At 41.5% G+C, this 16,160-nt stretch overlaps 1 protein-coding gene across 1 annotated transcript in view; it reads left to right on the top strand.

Annotated features, from left to right (window-relative positions):
- RASGRF2 (Ras protein-specific guanine nucleotide-releasing factor 2) overlaps nt 1-16,160 on the top strand; it is a 213,927-nt gene that overhangs the window by 82,700 nt on the left and 115,067 nt on the right. Inside the window, exons 5-9 of the mRNA XM_012664540.1 lie at nt 357-610; nt 6,568-6,647; nt 7,043-7,236; nt 12,280-12,389; nt 13,127-13,245. Of these exons, the coding sequence (XP_012519994.1) occupies nt 357-610; nt 6,568-6,647; nt 7,043-7,236; nt 12,280-12,389; nt 13,127-13,245 (757 nt within the window). The remainder of the gene's footprint in view (nt 1-356; nt 611-6,567; nt 6,648-7,042; nt 7,237-12,279; nt 12,390-13,126; nt 13,246-16,160) is intronic.

The raw sequence follows: 16,160 nt of genomic DNA, 5'->3' as shown, positions 1-16,160 counted from the left end.
AAAAAAGATGATACTATAATGCTAAAGAATTAACCTTCAATTTCTTTCTTTCTTAAAATGTTATAATAATAACTAAATATGTAATACTATATTTTGGAGTCCATATAGATAGGCCTAAAGAGCTTAAGTGTATGGAAGAAACTTATGAACCTGAGGAAAACAAAATTATTTTTTAAGTCATCATTTTTTTTTCAACTACTTGGAAAAAGCCCACCATTATTTATTTTGCTGGTGGAACCCTTAGTGCATCCATGAAAGAACAGTGTTTTATGTGGCACAGAATGGACACATCTACCAATAGGCTTAAGAAAGTTAGTCTCACACCTCCCTAAGATTCCGTTTTTTTTTTTCTGTAGGTTCAGAGCTTCATGCGAGGATGGTTGTGTAGAAGGAAATGGAAGACCATTGTGCAGGATTACATCTGTTCTCCTCATGCAGAAAGTATGAGGAAGAGAAACCAGATTGTGTTCACCATGGTGGAGGCGGAGACGGAGTACGTGCACCAGCTCTACATCCTGGTCAACGGCTTCCTCCGGCCCCTGAGAATGGCCGCCAGCTCCAAGAAGCCTCCCATCAGCCATGACGATGTCAGCAGTATTTTTCTCAACAGGTTTGTCTTTGCATCACTCAAAGAGTCATGTGAAAAACCCATTTGTATTTCTTGAAAGAACTTTTACTTAATCTTAAAATAGGTCTCATAAATTCATCTCTATGAGTTTATGATATTAAAAATAAGGAAGCTATCATTTGTGTTTCATTGTCAGCCCAAATTTGCATATCTTTATCTTGAATCTTGGCATCTAAGTTTCTTAATTTTTCTTCTCTATGACTTATGTTTTCTTGTCATTGCATGGGTATGTGTGTGTGTTGGGGAAGGTAACCTCCCTCATAAACTGAGGAAAATGGAGTGATTAATGGGTCTTTACGTGTTAATTATACAGGAGTATTTTAGGAAGAGCAAAAACTGGGGCCTGAGAATCTTGGTGAATTTATTTGCTTTATAAATGTTTATAGTGTCCTTACTGCTGAGGATTCTTGAGTGAACACAGCAGAAAATCCTTGCTTTCACGGAACTTAAATTTTGATGTGAGAAGACAATGAAGAATGAATCAGTGAAATATATAGTATTAATGTATTATGTGGTGATTAGCGCTGTGGAGAAAAATAAACAAGGGAAGCAGAGAGATTGGGGAAAGGGAGTATCTGGGTGTTTTGCTTAAAATCTTAGCTATTTGTTTTTGAGTAGATAATATAATCACATGGTTCAAAAGTCAAAATCACATGAAGACATCAAACAGCAGTTAGCAGTTGCACTCTCGCCCTGTTTGACCTCTTCCATCCACTTTCTATACATAATACCATTTTATTAGTTTCTTATACATCCTTTCAGTGTTTCTCAATTTAGAGCTAAGCAAATATGAATATAGAATCTTATTTCCCTTCTTCTTACACAAAAGTCAATGTACTTTAACATATGCTTGATTTTTTTTCACTTAACAATATATACTGAAGATCTTTCCGTATTGATACCTAAAGAGCATTCTGTTTTTTAAAAAAACACTATATGGTATTACAGGCTATAAATATACCATAGTTGGGGTTTTTTGGTGGTTTTTTTTTTTTAATAGTCAGTGTTCAGAAAATCTTCAAAGGTAAGTTAACTTTTGAGCAAAAACTTGAAGTTGGTGAGGAAGCCATGTGGCTTCCTGGGGGAAGGGTGGTGCAAGTGGAAGGCGCTGCCGGTGCAATGTCCTGGGGCACAGCATGTGTGGCAGGCCGGCTCCAGGACCTGCCCAGCTCAAGGGAGGAGTTGGGGAGTTAGCAGGTGGGACACGTACGGTCATTGACTTTTACTCTAAATGAGCTGGGGAGATAGTGATGGGGTCTTGAGCAGAGAAATGTCATGATATGACTTATGTTTTCAAAGGCTTGCTCCGGCTTTTCTGTTGAGAATAGGCTGTAGGGAAATCAGTTAGGTGGCTATTTCAGTAACCCAAATAAAATAAGAGATGATTGCAATGTGTTGGAATCTGGGTGTATTTTCAAGTTAGAGCCAGTAGGATTTGTGGATGGGTTTGATGTGGGTTTTTTGAGAAAGCAAAAAGACAAGTAAGATTGCAAAGTTTTTGGCCTGAATGACTAGAAGGATGGCGTTGCTATTTACTAAAGGGTGAAGATTGAGGCAGGAACAGGTTTAGGAGAAAAGATGAGGAATTTTCTCTTTGACCTATTCAGTAGGAGATAACTATTAGCCATCCAAGTGGAGACTTCAGATGAACAGGGATTGGATATTAGTCTGGAGTCAGGGGAGGGCTCTGAGCTGGAGATACAAATTTGGGAGTTCTAGAGCATATGGATAGTATCAAAGGCTGCTGGTCTGAATGCGATAGCCAAGGGAGTGCAGATGGGTAAGAGACGAGGAACAAGCACTAAACCCTGGGATATCTCAACATTTGGAGATTAGGAAGATGAAGAGGAGACAGCAAGGAAGAGTGAAGAGGACCAGTTAGAGTCATAGGATGAAAACCAGAAGAGTGAGTTGTCCTGGAAATGAAGGCAAGAGGGAAGGAACAACTGTACCAGAAAGGTCAAATGAGACAATAGCTGAGACTTGACCATGGGTTTAACGACTTGGAGCTTACTGGTAATGCTGATGAAGGGCCAAAGGCTGACTGCGGGGGGCTTCGGAGAGAATGGATGGGGGGAGTTGGGAATTGGAGAGGGTGGGGAGAGAAAACTCTTTTAAGGATGGTTGCTATGAAGAGGAGCAGAGAAACAGGGTGGTACATAGAGGTAAATAAAGAGGGAAAAAGAATGATGTAGGAGAGAGAGGGGAGAATTGGTGAGCAGTAAATGCATGAAGGCAAAAGTGGATAGAATGCCGTGCATAAGTCAGGAGATTGGTCTTGGCTGGGAGCATGGCAGGGAAGGCATAGCACATGGACACCTCTGTAGCTAGGAAGCAAGGGCACCAGCTGACAGTGCAGACGGGAGGGAAGTGTCGGAGTTGAGTAAGAGAGGAGAAGGTGCGAAATAGTGATCAAGTAGAGCAAGGGAATGCATGGATTCGGGAATGCAGCATAATTGCTGGACAGCACTCAGAGTTCTTGTTAGCTTATTAGGCTAGTGGTCAGGACTTTACAGTGAGACCAGTCAGGATGTCACATGTTTTTCTTTAGCCACTTTCAGTTGCGTGGATGCAGGTGCCAAGTGAGTGGACGTTTGGGATTAATTAGGATTGGTGTTGTATGAGGCTAATATGATGAAGAGAGAAAAGAATCAGGGAGTTGAAGGTGTATGCAAGGAAGAGCTTATGATAAGGAGCCGTGGAATCTAACCTCTGTAGATAGGGAAATGCTGGTGTGAGGGAGTTTTGGCCAGTGAAAAGGCAGTAGGAGCTCTAGATTTAGGTCCTGAAGGTGGGAAAGGAGTTTTGGAGTCAGGGTTCTAAAGGTAGTGAACTGAAAGATAAGGAGGCGGTCAGAGAATGGTGTGCCTGAAACTGAGAGAGGGAAGTGATGCAATTACTGACAATGGCAAGGTCTAGAGTACAATCAAGGAAGTGTTGACTGAGGTCAACGGAGGGCAGGATCTTTGGAGGAGGAGTTCAAAGGCCTGAGAAGCCAAGATACTAGAATATTGTTTGTGTGTATATTGGAGTCACCGAGAATGATGAAAAGAGTAGTGTTGGAAAAAGGACCCACAGTGAGCTGGAAGCTCAGATCTCAAGTCTCCAGGAAGAGCACCTGGGGTTTGTAGATAACTGCAAAAAGGAAGGGTGAGGAGTGGTGGTAGTCTGATAACATGAGATGCAAAGCTAAGCTTTTTTTGTTGAAAGAGGGAGGATGATTTCCCCACACTGCATGGCAGTGGCTCCTCTCAAGTGTGTGAGACATATTTAGAGGCCTGGGGTGGCTCTTGGTCCTCAGGCGATACAGCTAGCATTTTGGTGATACTGCCGTCACCAAGTGTGCAGTTTTCAACAGATCTGATGGCAGTGGGTGTCTGTGTGAACTGCATGCTTTCATAGTGACACCATCAGAGCCTGTGCCACTTTGGTTTTAGGTTGCCTCTGGATGTGTGTTTCCGTTGGATTGCTTGATGGGAAACATGAAAGGCCAGGTTTATCATATTGTTTCAATTCAGAGTCAAGATGTGCCTCTTTTTGGAAAGTGAGGCTGTTAAGCTCTTTATACAGACTCGCAATTGTTTACTACACCTAGTGCTAAATGGAGATTCGAAGAGGTACTTAAAATGTTTTTTTATTTTTAATTTTTATGGATACATAATAGTTTATCTATGGGGTACATGTGAATGTGTAATGCTCAAATCTGGGTGATTGGGATATCTATCACCTCAAACATTTATTATTTCTTTGTGTTGGGAACATTCTAAATCTTCTCTTCTAGCTATTTTGAAATGTACACTAAATTATTGTTAATTATAGTTGCCCTACTGTGCTATCAAACAATAGAGCTTATTCCTTTTATCTGACTGTATTTTTGTACCCATTAACCAACCCCTTTTCTTGCCCCCCTCCTTACTATCCTTCCCAGCCTCTCTGGTAATCACCATTCTATCCACTACTTCCATGAGATCAACTTTTTAAGTTCCCACATATGAATGAGAACATGCAATGTTTGTCTTTCTGTGCCTGGCTTATTTTACTTAACATACTGTGAAGAAGTATGTTTTTAAAGGCGAGGTTTAAAGGGTGTTTGCTGTCATTACTGTTGTTTAACTAAATTCCCTTTTCTTGCTTTTAAGATTGAAGACCTGGGTAGGTCAATTATTTTGAATTTACACAGCATTTATACTTAAAAAAATGGAATCTACCTTTTTATATACGGAACTGTTTCATCTGTTTTCTAGCCATCTAGGTGTCAAAATACGAAGGTAGATTATCAGTTGGTTTTCAATGTAGGACAGAGAAACACCTCTCTGAGTGGAGGGAATTAGCTGCTTAAAGAATCTGTTGGGAGGGCTGGAGGAATAAAGTTAGGGACCTGCCCCTTCTGAGTTTAAGGACACAGCACCATAAAGGTGATCCAGAGGTTAGGAAACTACTGCCCCTGCCACTCCTGTGACAGCTGCCTCTTAGACCTATGAAGCTGGTTCCCAGAAACTAGAATGCTGAGGCAAGGTGCTAAAATTGCCTCTAGAGCACTCACATCTCCATGGCTGACTTTTGGCAACAGGAAGATGGCTTCTACTGGCACCTTCCAGGTCTTGCCATGTGCGTCTATTAGTGGAACTGGATTTACGTCCAATCTCATAGCTGCAAGAGAGCCTGGGAAATGTTTTACCTCTTCACCTCTCCAACTAGAAGGAAAATGGAATGCAGATTGAATAACTAATCTATAATACCTACCAAACTAGATTTGGTTGAAATCCTTAAACAACAAACACTATTTAGTTAAAATTTCTATAAAAGGTGGGGTGCAGTGGCTCACACCTATAATCCTAGCACTTTGGGAGGTGAAGGTGGGAAGATCACTTGAGCCTAGGAGTTCGAGACCAGCCTGAGCATGAGCAAGACCCCGTCTCTACAAAAAACAAAAAATAAAAAAAATTAGTTGGGCGTGGTGGCACATGCCTATAGTCTCTCTCAGCTACTTGGGAGGCTGAGGCAGGAGGATCGCTTGAGTCCAGGAGTTTAAGGTTGCAGTGAGCTATGATGACATCACTGCACTCTATCCCTGGGTGACAGAGCAAGACCCTGATTCAAAAAAAAAAAATTCTGTAAAAGAAAAACAAATTATAAGCAGTGTCTATTTTATTTCATGGACCATTTGAAATAGTAAGGACTTCCTGATGTCCATTGTAATAGAATTTGACTTATAAGAAGTCAAAGTATCTCACTGAGATGAATAGTTCTATGTATGAGTGTGTGAATGTGTTAGTTCAGAAAAGGCTTCAAAGGCTCATTGCAGTAGGTTAATTCCAATGAGGAGAAAGCAAAAGATGTTTTGACTTTGGGAACTACTTTTCTTGGCCCTTTTAGGAATTTAGATCCCTAATTTATGCATTGTCCTTATTTTAGTATCTCTGTGTAGGCTTCACTCTTTTCAGAAGATTCTTTTACATTTCTGCCTTGAATATCTTAGGAGTGGTTATCATAGAGTTCTGTCAAAACTTTTGCTATGCATTTTTCCCCCCCTCTCCTTCTGTCAAAACTCATTTTAGTGAGAGAGACCTTCCCGAGTTAACTAGAATCAAATACGAAAAGCAAAAGGATCATAACTTTAATTTTCTGATTATCAATTGAAATACTGCATTCTAACAGTAGAAAGGTCACTTATAAATTGATGAAGAGGGTTATGTGACAGTGAATGGTGCTTTCTGTCCTCCAGTGTTTGAAGCTTATCAGAGTTTTTTGAGGTTGTCATAATACTTGAGGGAAGCTGGTATAATCTATGCTATTATCGGGAGTGCAGTTTGGAGGCTCTATTGAGACATGAATATCATGTATATATTAAGGCTTAAAGGACGCAGTGGACTTTTTAAAAAACAAAATAAACACTTTCCAGCGACTAAATTATATTATTTTCTCATTTTTTTAAATAGTGAAACAATCATGTTTCTTCATGAAATATTTCATCAAGGACTAAAGGCAAGGATAGCGAACTGGCCTACTTTAATTTTAGGTAAGTGCATTCTTTTAAGTTATAAGATCTTCTCTTAGAATGGCTACAATTATAGTAAAATGACTTCTACATTATTCAGCCTAAGCTGTTAGAATTTCCCTGTCGACCTATGAGCTTCCTTCGCCACTGGGAGTCTATCTCATTGCCTTTGGGTCCTTTGGGCCTTGCCTCGAAAGTTACCTTTCGACTCTTTCCCCAGGCCTGTTATAGTTCGTTTGGGGCTGGAGTCACATTCTGCCCTAGGGTACATTCTACCAGGTTATCTTTCAGGCGTCAGGACTGGGGCCCCATGTGTGACACCTGGTGCCGGGAGCCGCTCTTTGCTATTCCCATGGAGTGTAGATAATTTACCAAGCACCAAAGGAAACAGCCACATTAACTTCTTTTTTTTCCAGCTGATCTGTTTGATATTTTGCTCCCCATGCTGAACATTTATCAAGAATTTGTGCGTAATCACCAGTACAGCCTCCAAGTACTTGCCAATTGTAAGCAAAACAGAGATTTTGACAAACTCTTAAAACAGTACGAAGCCAACCCTGCCTGTGAGGGGAGGATGCTGGAAACGTTCTTGACCTATCCGATGTTTCAGGTAAGCCACCTGGGATGCATTTGACAAATCACTAGTTCCAGCTCAGTGTCACTGGTACCTAGTGTGACCAGAGCGAGACGTATAAGCACGCCCTGTGAATAATGGCACGCGTGCAGCCTCTGACATTGTCTTGAGCTTGACTCTGAGATGCATAAACATTGTGCCACACATTCTCTCTCTGTCTAATATAGGTAAGAAAACCAGGCATTTTTGAAGCAAATAATTCAGGAATGATTTTTTGAAAAGCAGCAGAATTTTCTCTTTGTAGAAAGATTCCACACAGACCTCTTTGATGGAGTCTCCTCCTCCAGCATGTTTAAAAATATTATTTGGTTTACAGAAATAGGATTCTGTGCAAATGTTCCAGTTTATGCTGGTTGCATAAAAAGTTCTCAGGGACTGGAGCGACTGCTGGGAAGCTTTCGTTTTCCGGTGCATCCTCCCCACCCCCCGTCATGATTACTGTCCTGTCCCGCTGGCCGGGGCTCTGGAGAATGAAAGGAGGACATCCCTGGTCACAGAGGCCGTGGAGGCTGAGGAGCCAGCAGGCACTGGCTGGACTTGGGGATTCTTGGCAATTAGGTTGCCACAATGAGGCTGGGCCTTGTCTTGACGTCCACTATTTGGGACTAGAGCAACCAAAAGGATCAAGTACACTTGCATTCTTTCCTGAGTCTAAGGTTTTACTGTTAAGAGCTCTGGAGTGAGAACCATGGAGGCCAAAATGTGTATGGAATCTCCTGTTCTTTTGAAAAGTGTCGATGCTGTTCTTTTTGAAAGGCATTGAGTGTTCCCATTGTGGAATTTATGGGGCTTCTGGCCAGGCCTCCAGATTGTCATGTGGTAAACCGATTCTCCTAATCATGTGTGTTATGGTTACTGTGGAGAGCTCTGTCCTCCTGAACATTACCATGACCCAGCTAATCATTTTGCAGCCTCAGAAAGAAATGTTGCTGTGGTTTGTAATTGTTTGACTTAAAGTTTGTCAGTCCTGCTCAAAATCCTGGAAGTCACCATGGAAGTTTAGTAAGATTTTTTAAAACCAAAGGGATGCATTTCAAACCACTTAACTATAGTGAAACTTTATAATGTTATTGTTTTTTTCTGTGGAACTGAATTGTTTGAACTCTTTGCCTCTCTGAGGAAATATTTCATGAGAAAATTTTCAGTCTTTTTTTTTTACTGTATGCATAATTGGAATTTAAGATTTTATTTACAGTGAAACTATATGGTGTAATGTTCTTCTGAGATTCTATTTGAACTTTTGGCAATTATCTCTAGGTTATGATCCAATACCCCAAATTGAATCTGTTCAGTAACCCCAAGTCAGGTGAAAATGCAAAGGTAGAGTTGTGAACAACACAAGGAGCATTCAGAGAGGGACCTAGCTCCCTTTCTGACAGCCCACTGATGTCTTTCTCACTGTTACTTAATTCCCTCTTGGTGTGATTCTGTCAGTGTTTTAAAATGGCAGAACTGCACTTGCAGCGTATATGAGGTGTCGAAATACAGTTGAATGTAGGGCCTTGGAAAGGTATTTAGAGTTCTTAAAAAAGCTGGGATACACTTCCACCACCCCTCCCTCCTTCTCCCTGGGGTTTAAGCCCAATAGCAATGACTGAGCATTTTCATTGACCCCAAGGAGTTCTCATAACGTAAGAAAAAGATCATTGGACTAGGAATCTGTAGGAGAACTGATGTCACACTCACCCTTCAGTCATAGCATTGGGGAAAATAATTGAATCAATCTAAATCCCCATTTTCTAATCACTAAGTTGAGGCAGCTGAGCTCTAGTTATCTCCAAGCTCTCTAGTTTTCTGACTCTGTAATCCTGGGCCCTAGGACTAGATTGGGATTGGTTCTGACACTGAGGGTTGGGTAACCATGTGGTGTTGCAAGGAGCTTGGTGTTAGCCTAGGAACTTTCCCCCTCGAGACTGTGGTGACCTTACACCTTAGAATTTAGGGTGAGATATTGAAGTTTTTTTGCTTCTACCAGACGAGGGTAATCAAAGGCTTCAGCTTGTAAGAGCCTTTGCTCTGGCAGAAGTCTAAACTTAAAGAGTTTAGCCAGAATGGGTCTAACTGCAAGAAATGAGCAAATTGAAAGAGCACTAAATTGTCTTTATTTGCTTCCCCATAACTATTTTGAATAGACCAAGAGGAGAAATCCGAGTTTGCTGCCCAATGGCCTTGTGCTTCTTGGTGTCTCTCCTCTGTCTTCTTCACTTGGTGTCTCTCCCTCCTGCCTTGTCTCTAGGAGTAACCATAAACAGTTGAGGAGAAAATGCCTTTTCTAGAAGCTTGAAGGTTTTGTCTTACTAGGCTCATTCTGTCCTCCTTGTGCCCTTGTGGTCCTTTCACTAATGAGGTGAAATAGTGAAGGCATTTGTTTCCTCAGAGAGTCTGGGCGTATCTGCTTCCCTCTGCGTACCTTGTATGAGCGTCGGTGCTTCTGCATGTCTGCCGTGCTCCCATGTAGGGCTGGATGCCTTGGGATAAGGACAGGGTCCTATAGTTTCTTGCTGTAGGGTGACAATGGAAGAGGTGACCCTGGTTTATACTGCCAAGGGGCTTCTGGCCCACACTTTTCCTTGAGCCTAGATATGGGGGCAGAAGTTGGTGTTGGGGCAGAGGGAGGGAGCGAGATGACTAGAAGCCTTTAGCCTGAGTATGTGTACAAGAAAGAAGGTGATTGTATTCCTCCTCCTTCTGGGCACTTTTTTGAGTTAGTCAGTTGCTGCTGTTATTGAGCTATGTTGAACTACGGAAACATGGAGGAATTGTAGAATTTGGATGATGCAGTAAAATTATCCCCAATTGAACTATCAGACCAGTAAGTCCAAGTGTTGCCAAGAAATTTGTTATGGAAAATAATGTAGTCATTAACATACTTTTTATTTATCAAAGACAGTGGCTTGGCTGGTCCTGTTTAAATTGGCTTCAGCTGCTCATCTATTTATTTGGATATTACGTGTTGAAAGTCTGTGAGTAAGCCGATCGTGAAATCTGTGCCTGACAAGAGCAGTACTGTTAGATGTTCTCCAGAAACAGCCACTTGCTCTTCTATCCACTTATTCACTGTAACTGGAGAGCAAGCTAATTAATGTCTGTGAAGTGACAAGTATTTGTTCCATAATTGAAAGCAGAATTATGATTCATTTAGACAGTTCCTATGATTCTCAGCTTTTTTGGGAACAGATTTATAATCAGCTCTTGAGTATACAGATGAGCTCTTTGGAGGGCTGTCCACTTCTCTGCAGAACTTCCTTGGCCTGCTTTTTGGCAGATTCAGCACTTGTTTGCTCCTCCACCAGAAAGTGGTATGAAAGGGCCAGTGACCGAATTCAAACCCATTCACTTGAATCTTAGCCAGGGACTGCTTTAAAGCAGATTTAAGTAATGGGGGAGGATCATGAAGCTATTGACTAAACTCGGTTTTGTGGGTTTTCAGGGCGTTGTAAGTAGTCAGGCTCTCCCACTCCTGCCTCCTTTGCTATGAAAAATTGAGTATGTTAGCTGCTGGTGGCCTTAATGTCTTGTGGAACTACTAACTTACAGGCAAACTTTTATGGATCGTGCGATTGTGCCAACAAAAGGGATATTTGAAAGCACACTTACCCCAGGAGACTTCACCAAGTGGGACAGCTTTAAAGGCTGTTTTAGTGAGAAGTTCATGAGATGGAGAGGAAGAAAATCTCCTCCGTCTATCCCACAGAGGGTGGGGTCTGCCGTGTCCCACCCTCCCATGCTAAAGGGGGCTGTCTGTGCTTCCCCACGCCTTAACTTGATGCCACTCCCCAGGACACGATCTGAGTACGCGCTGCAGTTCGATGTCTGTGCTGAAGGTGGCTGCCGTCTGTGCATAGTGCACACACCTAGGCACTCAGTAAATATTAGTAAACATCCCAGTGAAGGCCACCACCTGCATGAGAGCAAAAGCAGATCCATAGTTAGGGCCACCAACCCCTCAGGATGGAATGGCAAGAGCCACACACGGGGCCCTGGCAAGCTGTTTCTACTTTCTTCATTCTCAGGGGTCCTTTCAGGTGCTGAGTGAGACTTGAGTCCCTGCAGAAGAGACCCACCAGCGTGGCTCTCGGGGGAGGCAGTTAGGGCACTGGTCAGAGCCGGGCTCATAGCTGGCTCTGCCATTTGCTATGAGGCCACTTTGGGCAAGTTACCGAACCTCTTCCCACTTTATTTCCCTATCTGTAAAATGGGGAAATAATTCTTATGTTGCTGGAGGCCTGGACACATGAGCAAAGTCTGGGGCGCCCAGTTTGACCTCCAGCGGGCAGTGTTATATAATATTAATAATAATAATATTGTTAAAATTAAGCCCACAGTCCCTGCTTTCTAAAAAAGCTCTATTTTATAAGCCAGTAAAAAATAAATATGTTGACTCACTATACCTTGAGTTAAATCTCTAGCATGGTTTTTTAAAATCTTCCTATGGTTGGTGGAGGTTCTGCCTTTGATAGAATTCAGATAGTCTGTTCCTAAGCCAAACTATAAATTAATAATCTAATTAATCAATACTTTTACTGCAGTGGGGTGAATTGAGATAAAGTAGGAACAGAATGTAATAAAGGTGAACGTAGCTTCTCCCAAGTTTTAATTCTTTAAGAGAATTAATTATAGTAGGATTGTCAATTTTTAAAAAATTTTGCAAACAGAAGAACATATCTAAAATATAGACTCAAGTGACCTGATGATAGTTGGCTATATCTGTTTCTCTATGACCAGTTTTCAAAAGCTGTGATGCAAAAAATACGATTATGTTAAAAAGTTAAACAGTTGTTTCTTTGTACCATAATATTTCATTTATTTGCACCTTTTCATGTGTTCTCTGTGAATTCTTTTTTGATGTGCATGAAATTTGAAGCATAGTTCATTTTATATGTGTTTCTTAAAAAAATTGTAAAACAATCAAAACTGTAAGAGTAGAGATGAGCGTCTTAAAGTCATAAAGGTGCTATAGAGGATGTCCCTGTCACCCCTCCTGACCTCTGGGTCACACTGGCCTTTTTTTGCATCTAGATCCCCAGGTATATCATCACACTGCATGAGCTCCTAGCTCATACACCCCACGAGCACGTGGAGAGGAAAAGTCTGGAGTTTGCTAAATCAAAACTAGAGGAACTGTCCAGGTACGCAGAGAACTTATAATAAAAGCTTGGGATGGGAAAGCAGCAAGTTAATTTCTTGTGCAAACATGTTATATATGTTCCAAGGACCAAGTAGCAAAACACAAGTCCAGCTTCTCAGCTTCACCTTAAATTTAAAGTTCAATGCTAGCTCATGAGATGAAGCTGTCTTTGTCTTATAGCATGTGAATTTATGTAATGAAGACTAGGTGTACTTTGGTTTAAGTTTGGAAGTGTTCACATTTCTTTCAGCATAATAAAAAATAACTTTCAGTTGCATTTTATATTCACATTTGGCGAGAAGCTAGAGAATGTACAGTTTGCGTTTCTCAGTGACTTTTCGTTGTTACAAGTGCTTATTTACGTCTGTATTCCTTTAGCTTATATGGACTAAGTGGTATAAAGGTCTCTAATTTAGTCTGCCTCCAAGAAATGGCACCCTATTTTGAATGAGGGGAGCTATCCATAAAATGGTATGTTGGTTTTCTGTTGCATTTAAAAGCAGGCATTCCCAGGACACGGATCACTGACCCACTTACCGTTTAGAATCTTCATGCACATTGGCTTTGCTTTGGGGCATGACCTGTTGAAGCCTGAAGGTCCAGTCTACTTCCCCTGCAGCCCCAGTTCAATGATACAAGCTCAAAACCGAGCTTCTCAGATAGAGCTCTTCTTTGCCCACTTGCTATGGCAACAGAAAATCTCTCTTACTGTGTCCCTGTCTGTGCTGTGTCTGACAGAGTGATGCACGATGAAGTCAGCGACACTGAAAACATAAGGAAAAACCTTGCCATAGAAAGAATGATCGTGGAGGGCTGTGACATTTTGCTGGACACCAGCCAAACTTTCATCCGCCAAGGTAAGTCCTTGTGAAACAGACTCATGACCTACGTGTTCTGTGCACCTGCCACACGATCTCTGGCACCCCCAGGAAGGCATTTTGGAGCAGGCCTGTTTTAGCTGTGTGATTGTGCTGTTCATGCAGGATACCCCGCGGCCTTCCTCCCGCTGTGGTTGAGGCCCACCTTTGTGCTGTTTCTTTTCAGGGGCCATGAAAAACAGCAACACAATCATAGTAAAGCACGCGTGGGGCAGTCAATTACACTCTGACTGGACTCTCCTCCTCAGTGGACCGGACATTCTCTGCAGCCCCAAGGAGGATGGGTCGGCCTGGCCGATCAGAGTGGCAGTGCCGAATGGCGACGATATCCAGGCAAAGGCCCAAGAGAAACTTGCGTTGCTCAAATCCCTTTCCCGTAAGACTGGGGACAATGTCCGAAGTGAAAACAGCTGTCTCTTGTTCCCATTTTTCATCGGCACATCTGGATCAGCCCCCCATGATGTGATTTGACTCAACTGGTAACTTCAGTTGCCAGAGGCAATGTCTCCTGGTCCAACCCTTGCCGCACGAAGCTCTCGTGTTTGTGGAGTGTGCTTTGGGGGCATCGCCCGGTAAATCAAACTTTTGAAGAGTTGAAGATATTTGTGCCAGGAACTGTGGAGAAGCAATAGCCTGACAGTGCATATTTCTCCTCGGCTCTTATTCGAAAGTGTGAAAAGTAAACCACATCCCAAGTGATTTTTAAGTACTTAGGTCTTCTGGAGGAGGGGAGCACGCCCCATGCAATTGGTTTGAGACAACATATTACACACAGTTGTCATTCTGAACTTGGTGAGGAGTGGAATGTTTTGTTTATAATGCGCCAATATCATCTGAAGATGTGTGCATTGCCGTTGCCTACATCATGTGCTGCTTAAAAATCTTTTTTTAACCTCATCAAACAAGACATTATTTGTGCCGTGCACATTAATTTTTGTACAGAATATTTAAAAAGTTTAAAGCATGCCATTCTGTTTTTCATTATTTATCTACAAGGAGAGAAACCACACATATGTTAAAGTTCGAAAGTATATTTTAGGAAATGATTCCTTTTTTCATTTTTGCCTTTAGATGTTATTTTTTCTTTAAGTAATGGTGGCATGTAATACTAACAACATCAGGACTTTGTAATTCCTCCTCTATGCCTTTGCACAGACCGTGTCCCCATAGTGGCTTCCCGCCTGCCTGCCTCTGTGCCTTTTCCTGTGCTGTTCCCAGCCTGGGGGCTGGCAATGCCCCCACCCATCTCTTTTGTGCCTACTGAAGGTCTGCTTGTCCTACCAGGCTTAGGTCACATACCTCTAAGGAGCCTTTTAAAATTTCCTCCTCCTCCTCCCCTCCCCTCCCGTTGGAATGGAATTGCCTTCCTCTCTGTTTCCAAGGCACTTTGCTCCTGGTGCATGTATTTCGTCCTCTGGTGTAGAGGCACTTGTTTGCATGCCTGTCTCTCCCTGTAGTGGTAGACTCTGAAGGGCAGCATTTGTGAATTCTCTCTGCCATGCCTTGTCTAGTACAATGCTTTCCATTATAGATACCTGGAAAATGGGCGTTGAATTAAATTGAATTATTTGTTGAATTGCAATTATGATTGTAAGGTGTCTTATTTTGTATTTTTCTTGTATTTGGACTTCACTGGAAATATCTACTAATCGTCTTTATGGTATGTGAGAATGGAACAAAAGTCTGTATAACTAGCATACAATTTCTGAAAGGACTTTTGATTGGAAAGTATTATTACCCATAAACATTTAATATATGGCTGAAAACAGACTGTTTTGGTCTGAGTTTGAAAAAATATCCATTGTGGAAAATGCTGGAAGGTCAAATATATTGAATACACCATTGTTTTTTCACTGCAATTGGAGAAAAACAATCATGAACACTTCTCCCTTGGGTTCATGTCCGTATGTTATCTGTTCCTTGTTATGTACCAGGTGTGTAAGACACTTCTGTCAGCTGTTGATATTTCTGATATTGTTGTTTTGACGTCAATACACTGATTTGCATTTCAGCAGTATTTCTCTGCATGTTTGGTTTTGTTAGTCCGCTTAGGAATTAATTCAGTAAAGATGGTTTCTAAAAATCAGACCTTAATCTGAAAGTAGAAAGTAATCCAGTTGCAGACAGTTTGGAAAGTTTGCATTGCTTTGCTTTGGTTCTGCCAATCGTAACTTTTACTTAATACCCTTAACAGACTTTCAGATCTATTGAGGTGTGTTTTTAAAAATTGTTTTCTTTAAAATTTTGAAGAATTCTAATTTCTATGAGACAGGCTACAATTTATTTCTAATGGTGTGCTAGCATTTGTGTTAATTACTTTTAGGGATGGTATGAGGTCTATTTCAGCATGTGTGTGTGTGCACGCGTGCGTGGTGGTCTCAAGCTTATATGAATTTTTATTCTAAGAACTAGAAAAAAATAAGTCGTCTGGGTCAACTGAGAGGTCACTTCAGCATAAAGGCAATAGCCACTTTTGAATGTTAACTGATGGGGATTCAGTGATTGAAACAACAGAGGTTTTATTGTAAACGGATTGGGTGGGGAACGTGTGGCCTTAAGGACGCACAGTTCCACACCCCTGTCAGATGGGCAGGATGCAAAGGACTGCATCACAGCAGTGATCTGATATTGTCATTTATTTTCCAAAATCTATTAAAAGTTTGTTGAGTAAATGTGTTAAGTGTCTGAGGCAATAACAGGAAGACAATATAGCTGTATCACTGGAAGTCAAATCCTGTCTCCCCCACTTCTTTGCCCTTTGATATTGGACATTTACTTGATCTCTCTCTCCTCAATTTCCTTTCCTTAAATTGGAGTTAATAGTAGGACCTGTCTTTTAGGATTGTTGTGAAGATTAAGTGAACTAATGTTCACAAAACCACCTGGACTAGTGC

This window comes from Propithecus coquereli, unplaced genomic scaffold (assembly GCF_000956105.1).
Source record: "Propithecus coquereli isolate 6110/MARCELLA unplaced genomic scaffold, Pcoq_1.0 Scaffold9, whole genome shotgun sequence".
Taxonomy (NCBI): Eukaryota; Metazoa; Chordata; class Mammalia; order Primates; family Indriidae; genus Propithecus; species Propithecus coquereli.
This window is presented reverse-complemented; position numbering and strand designations above follow the sequence as displayed.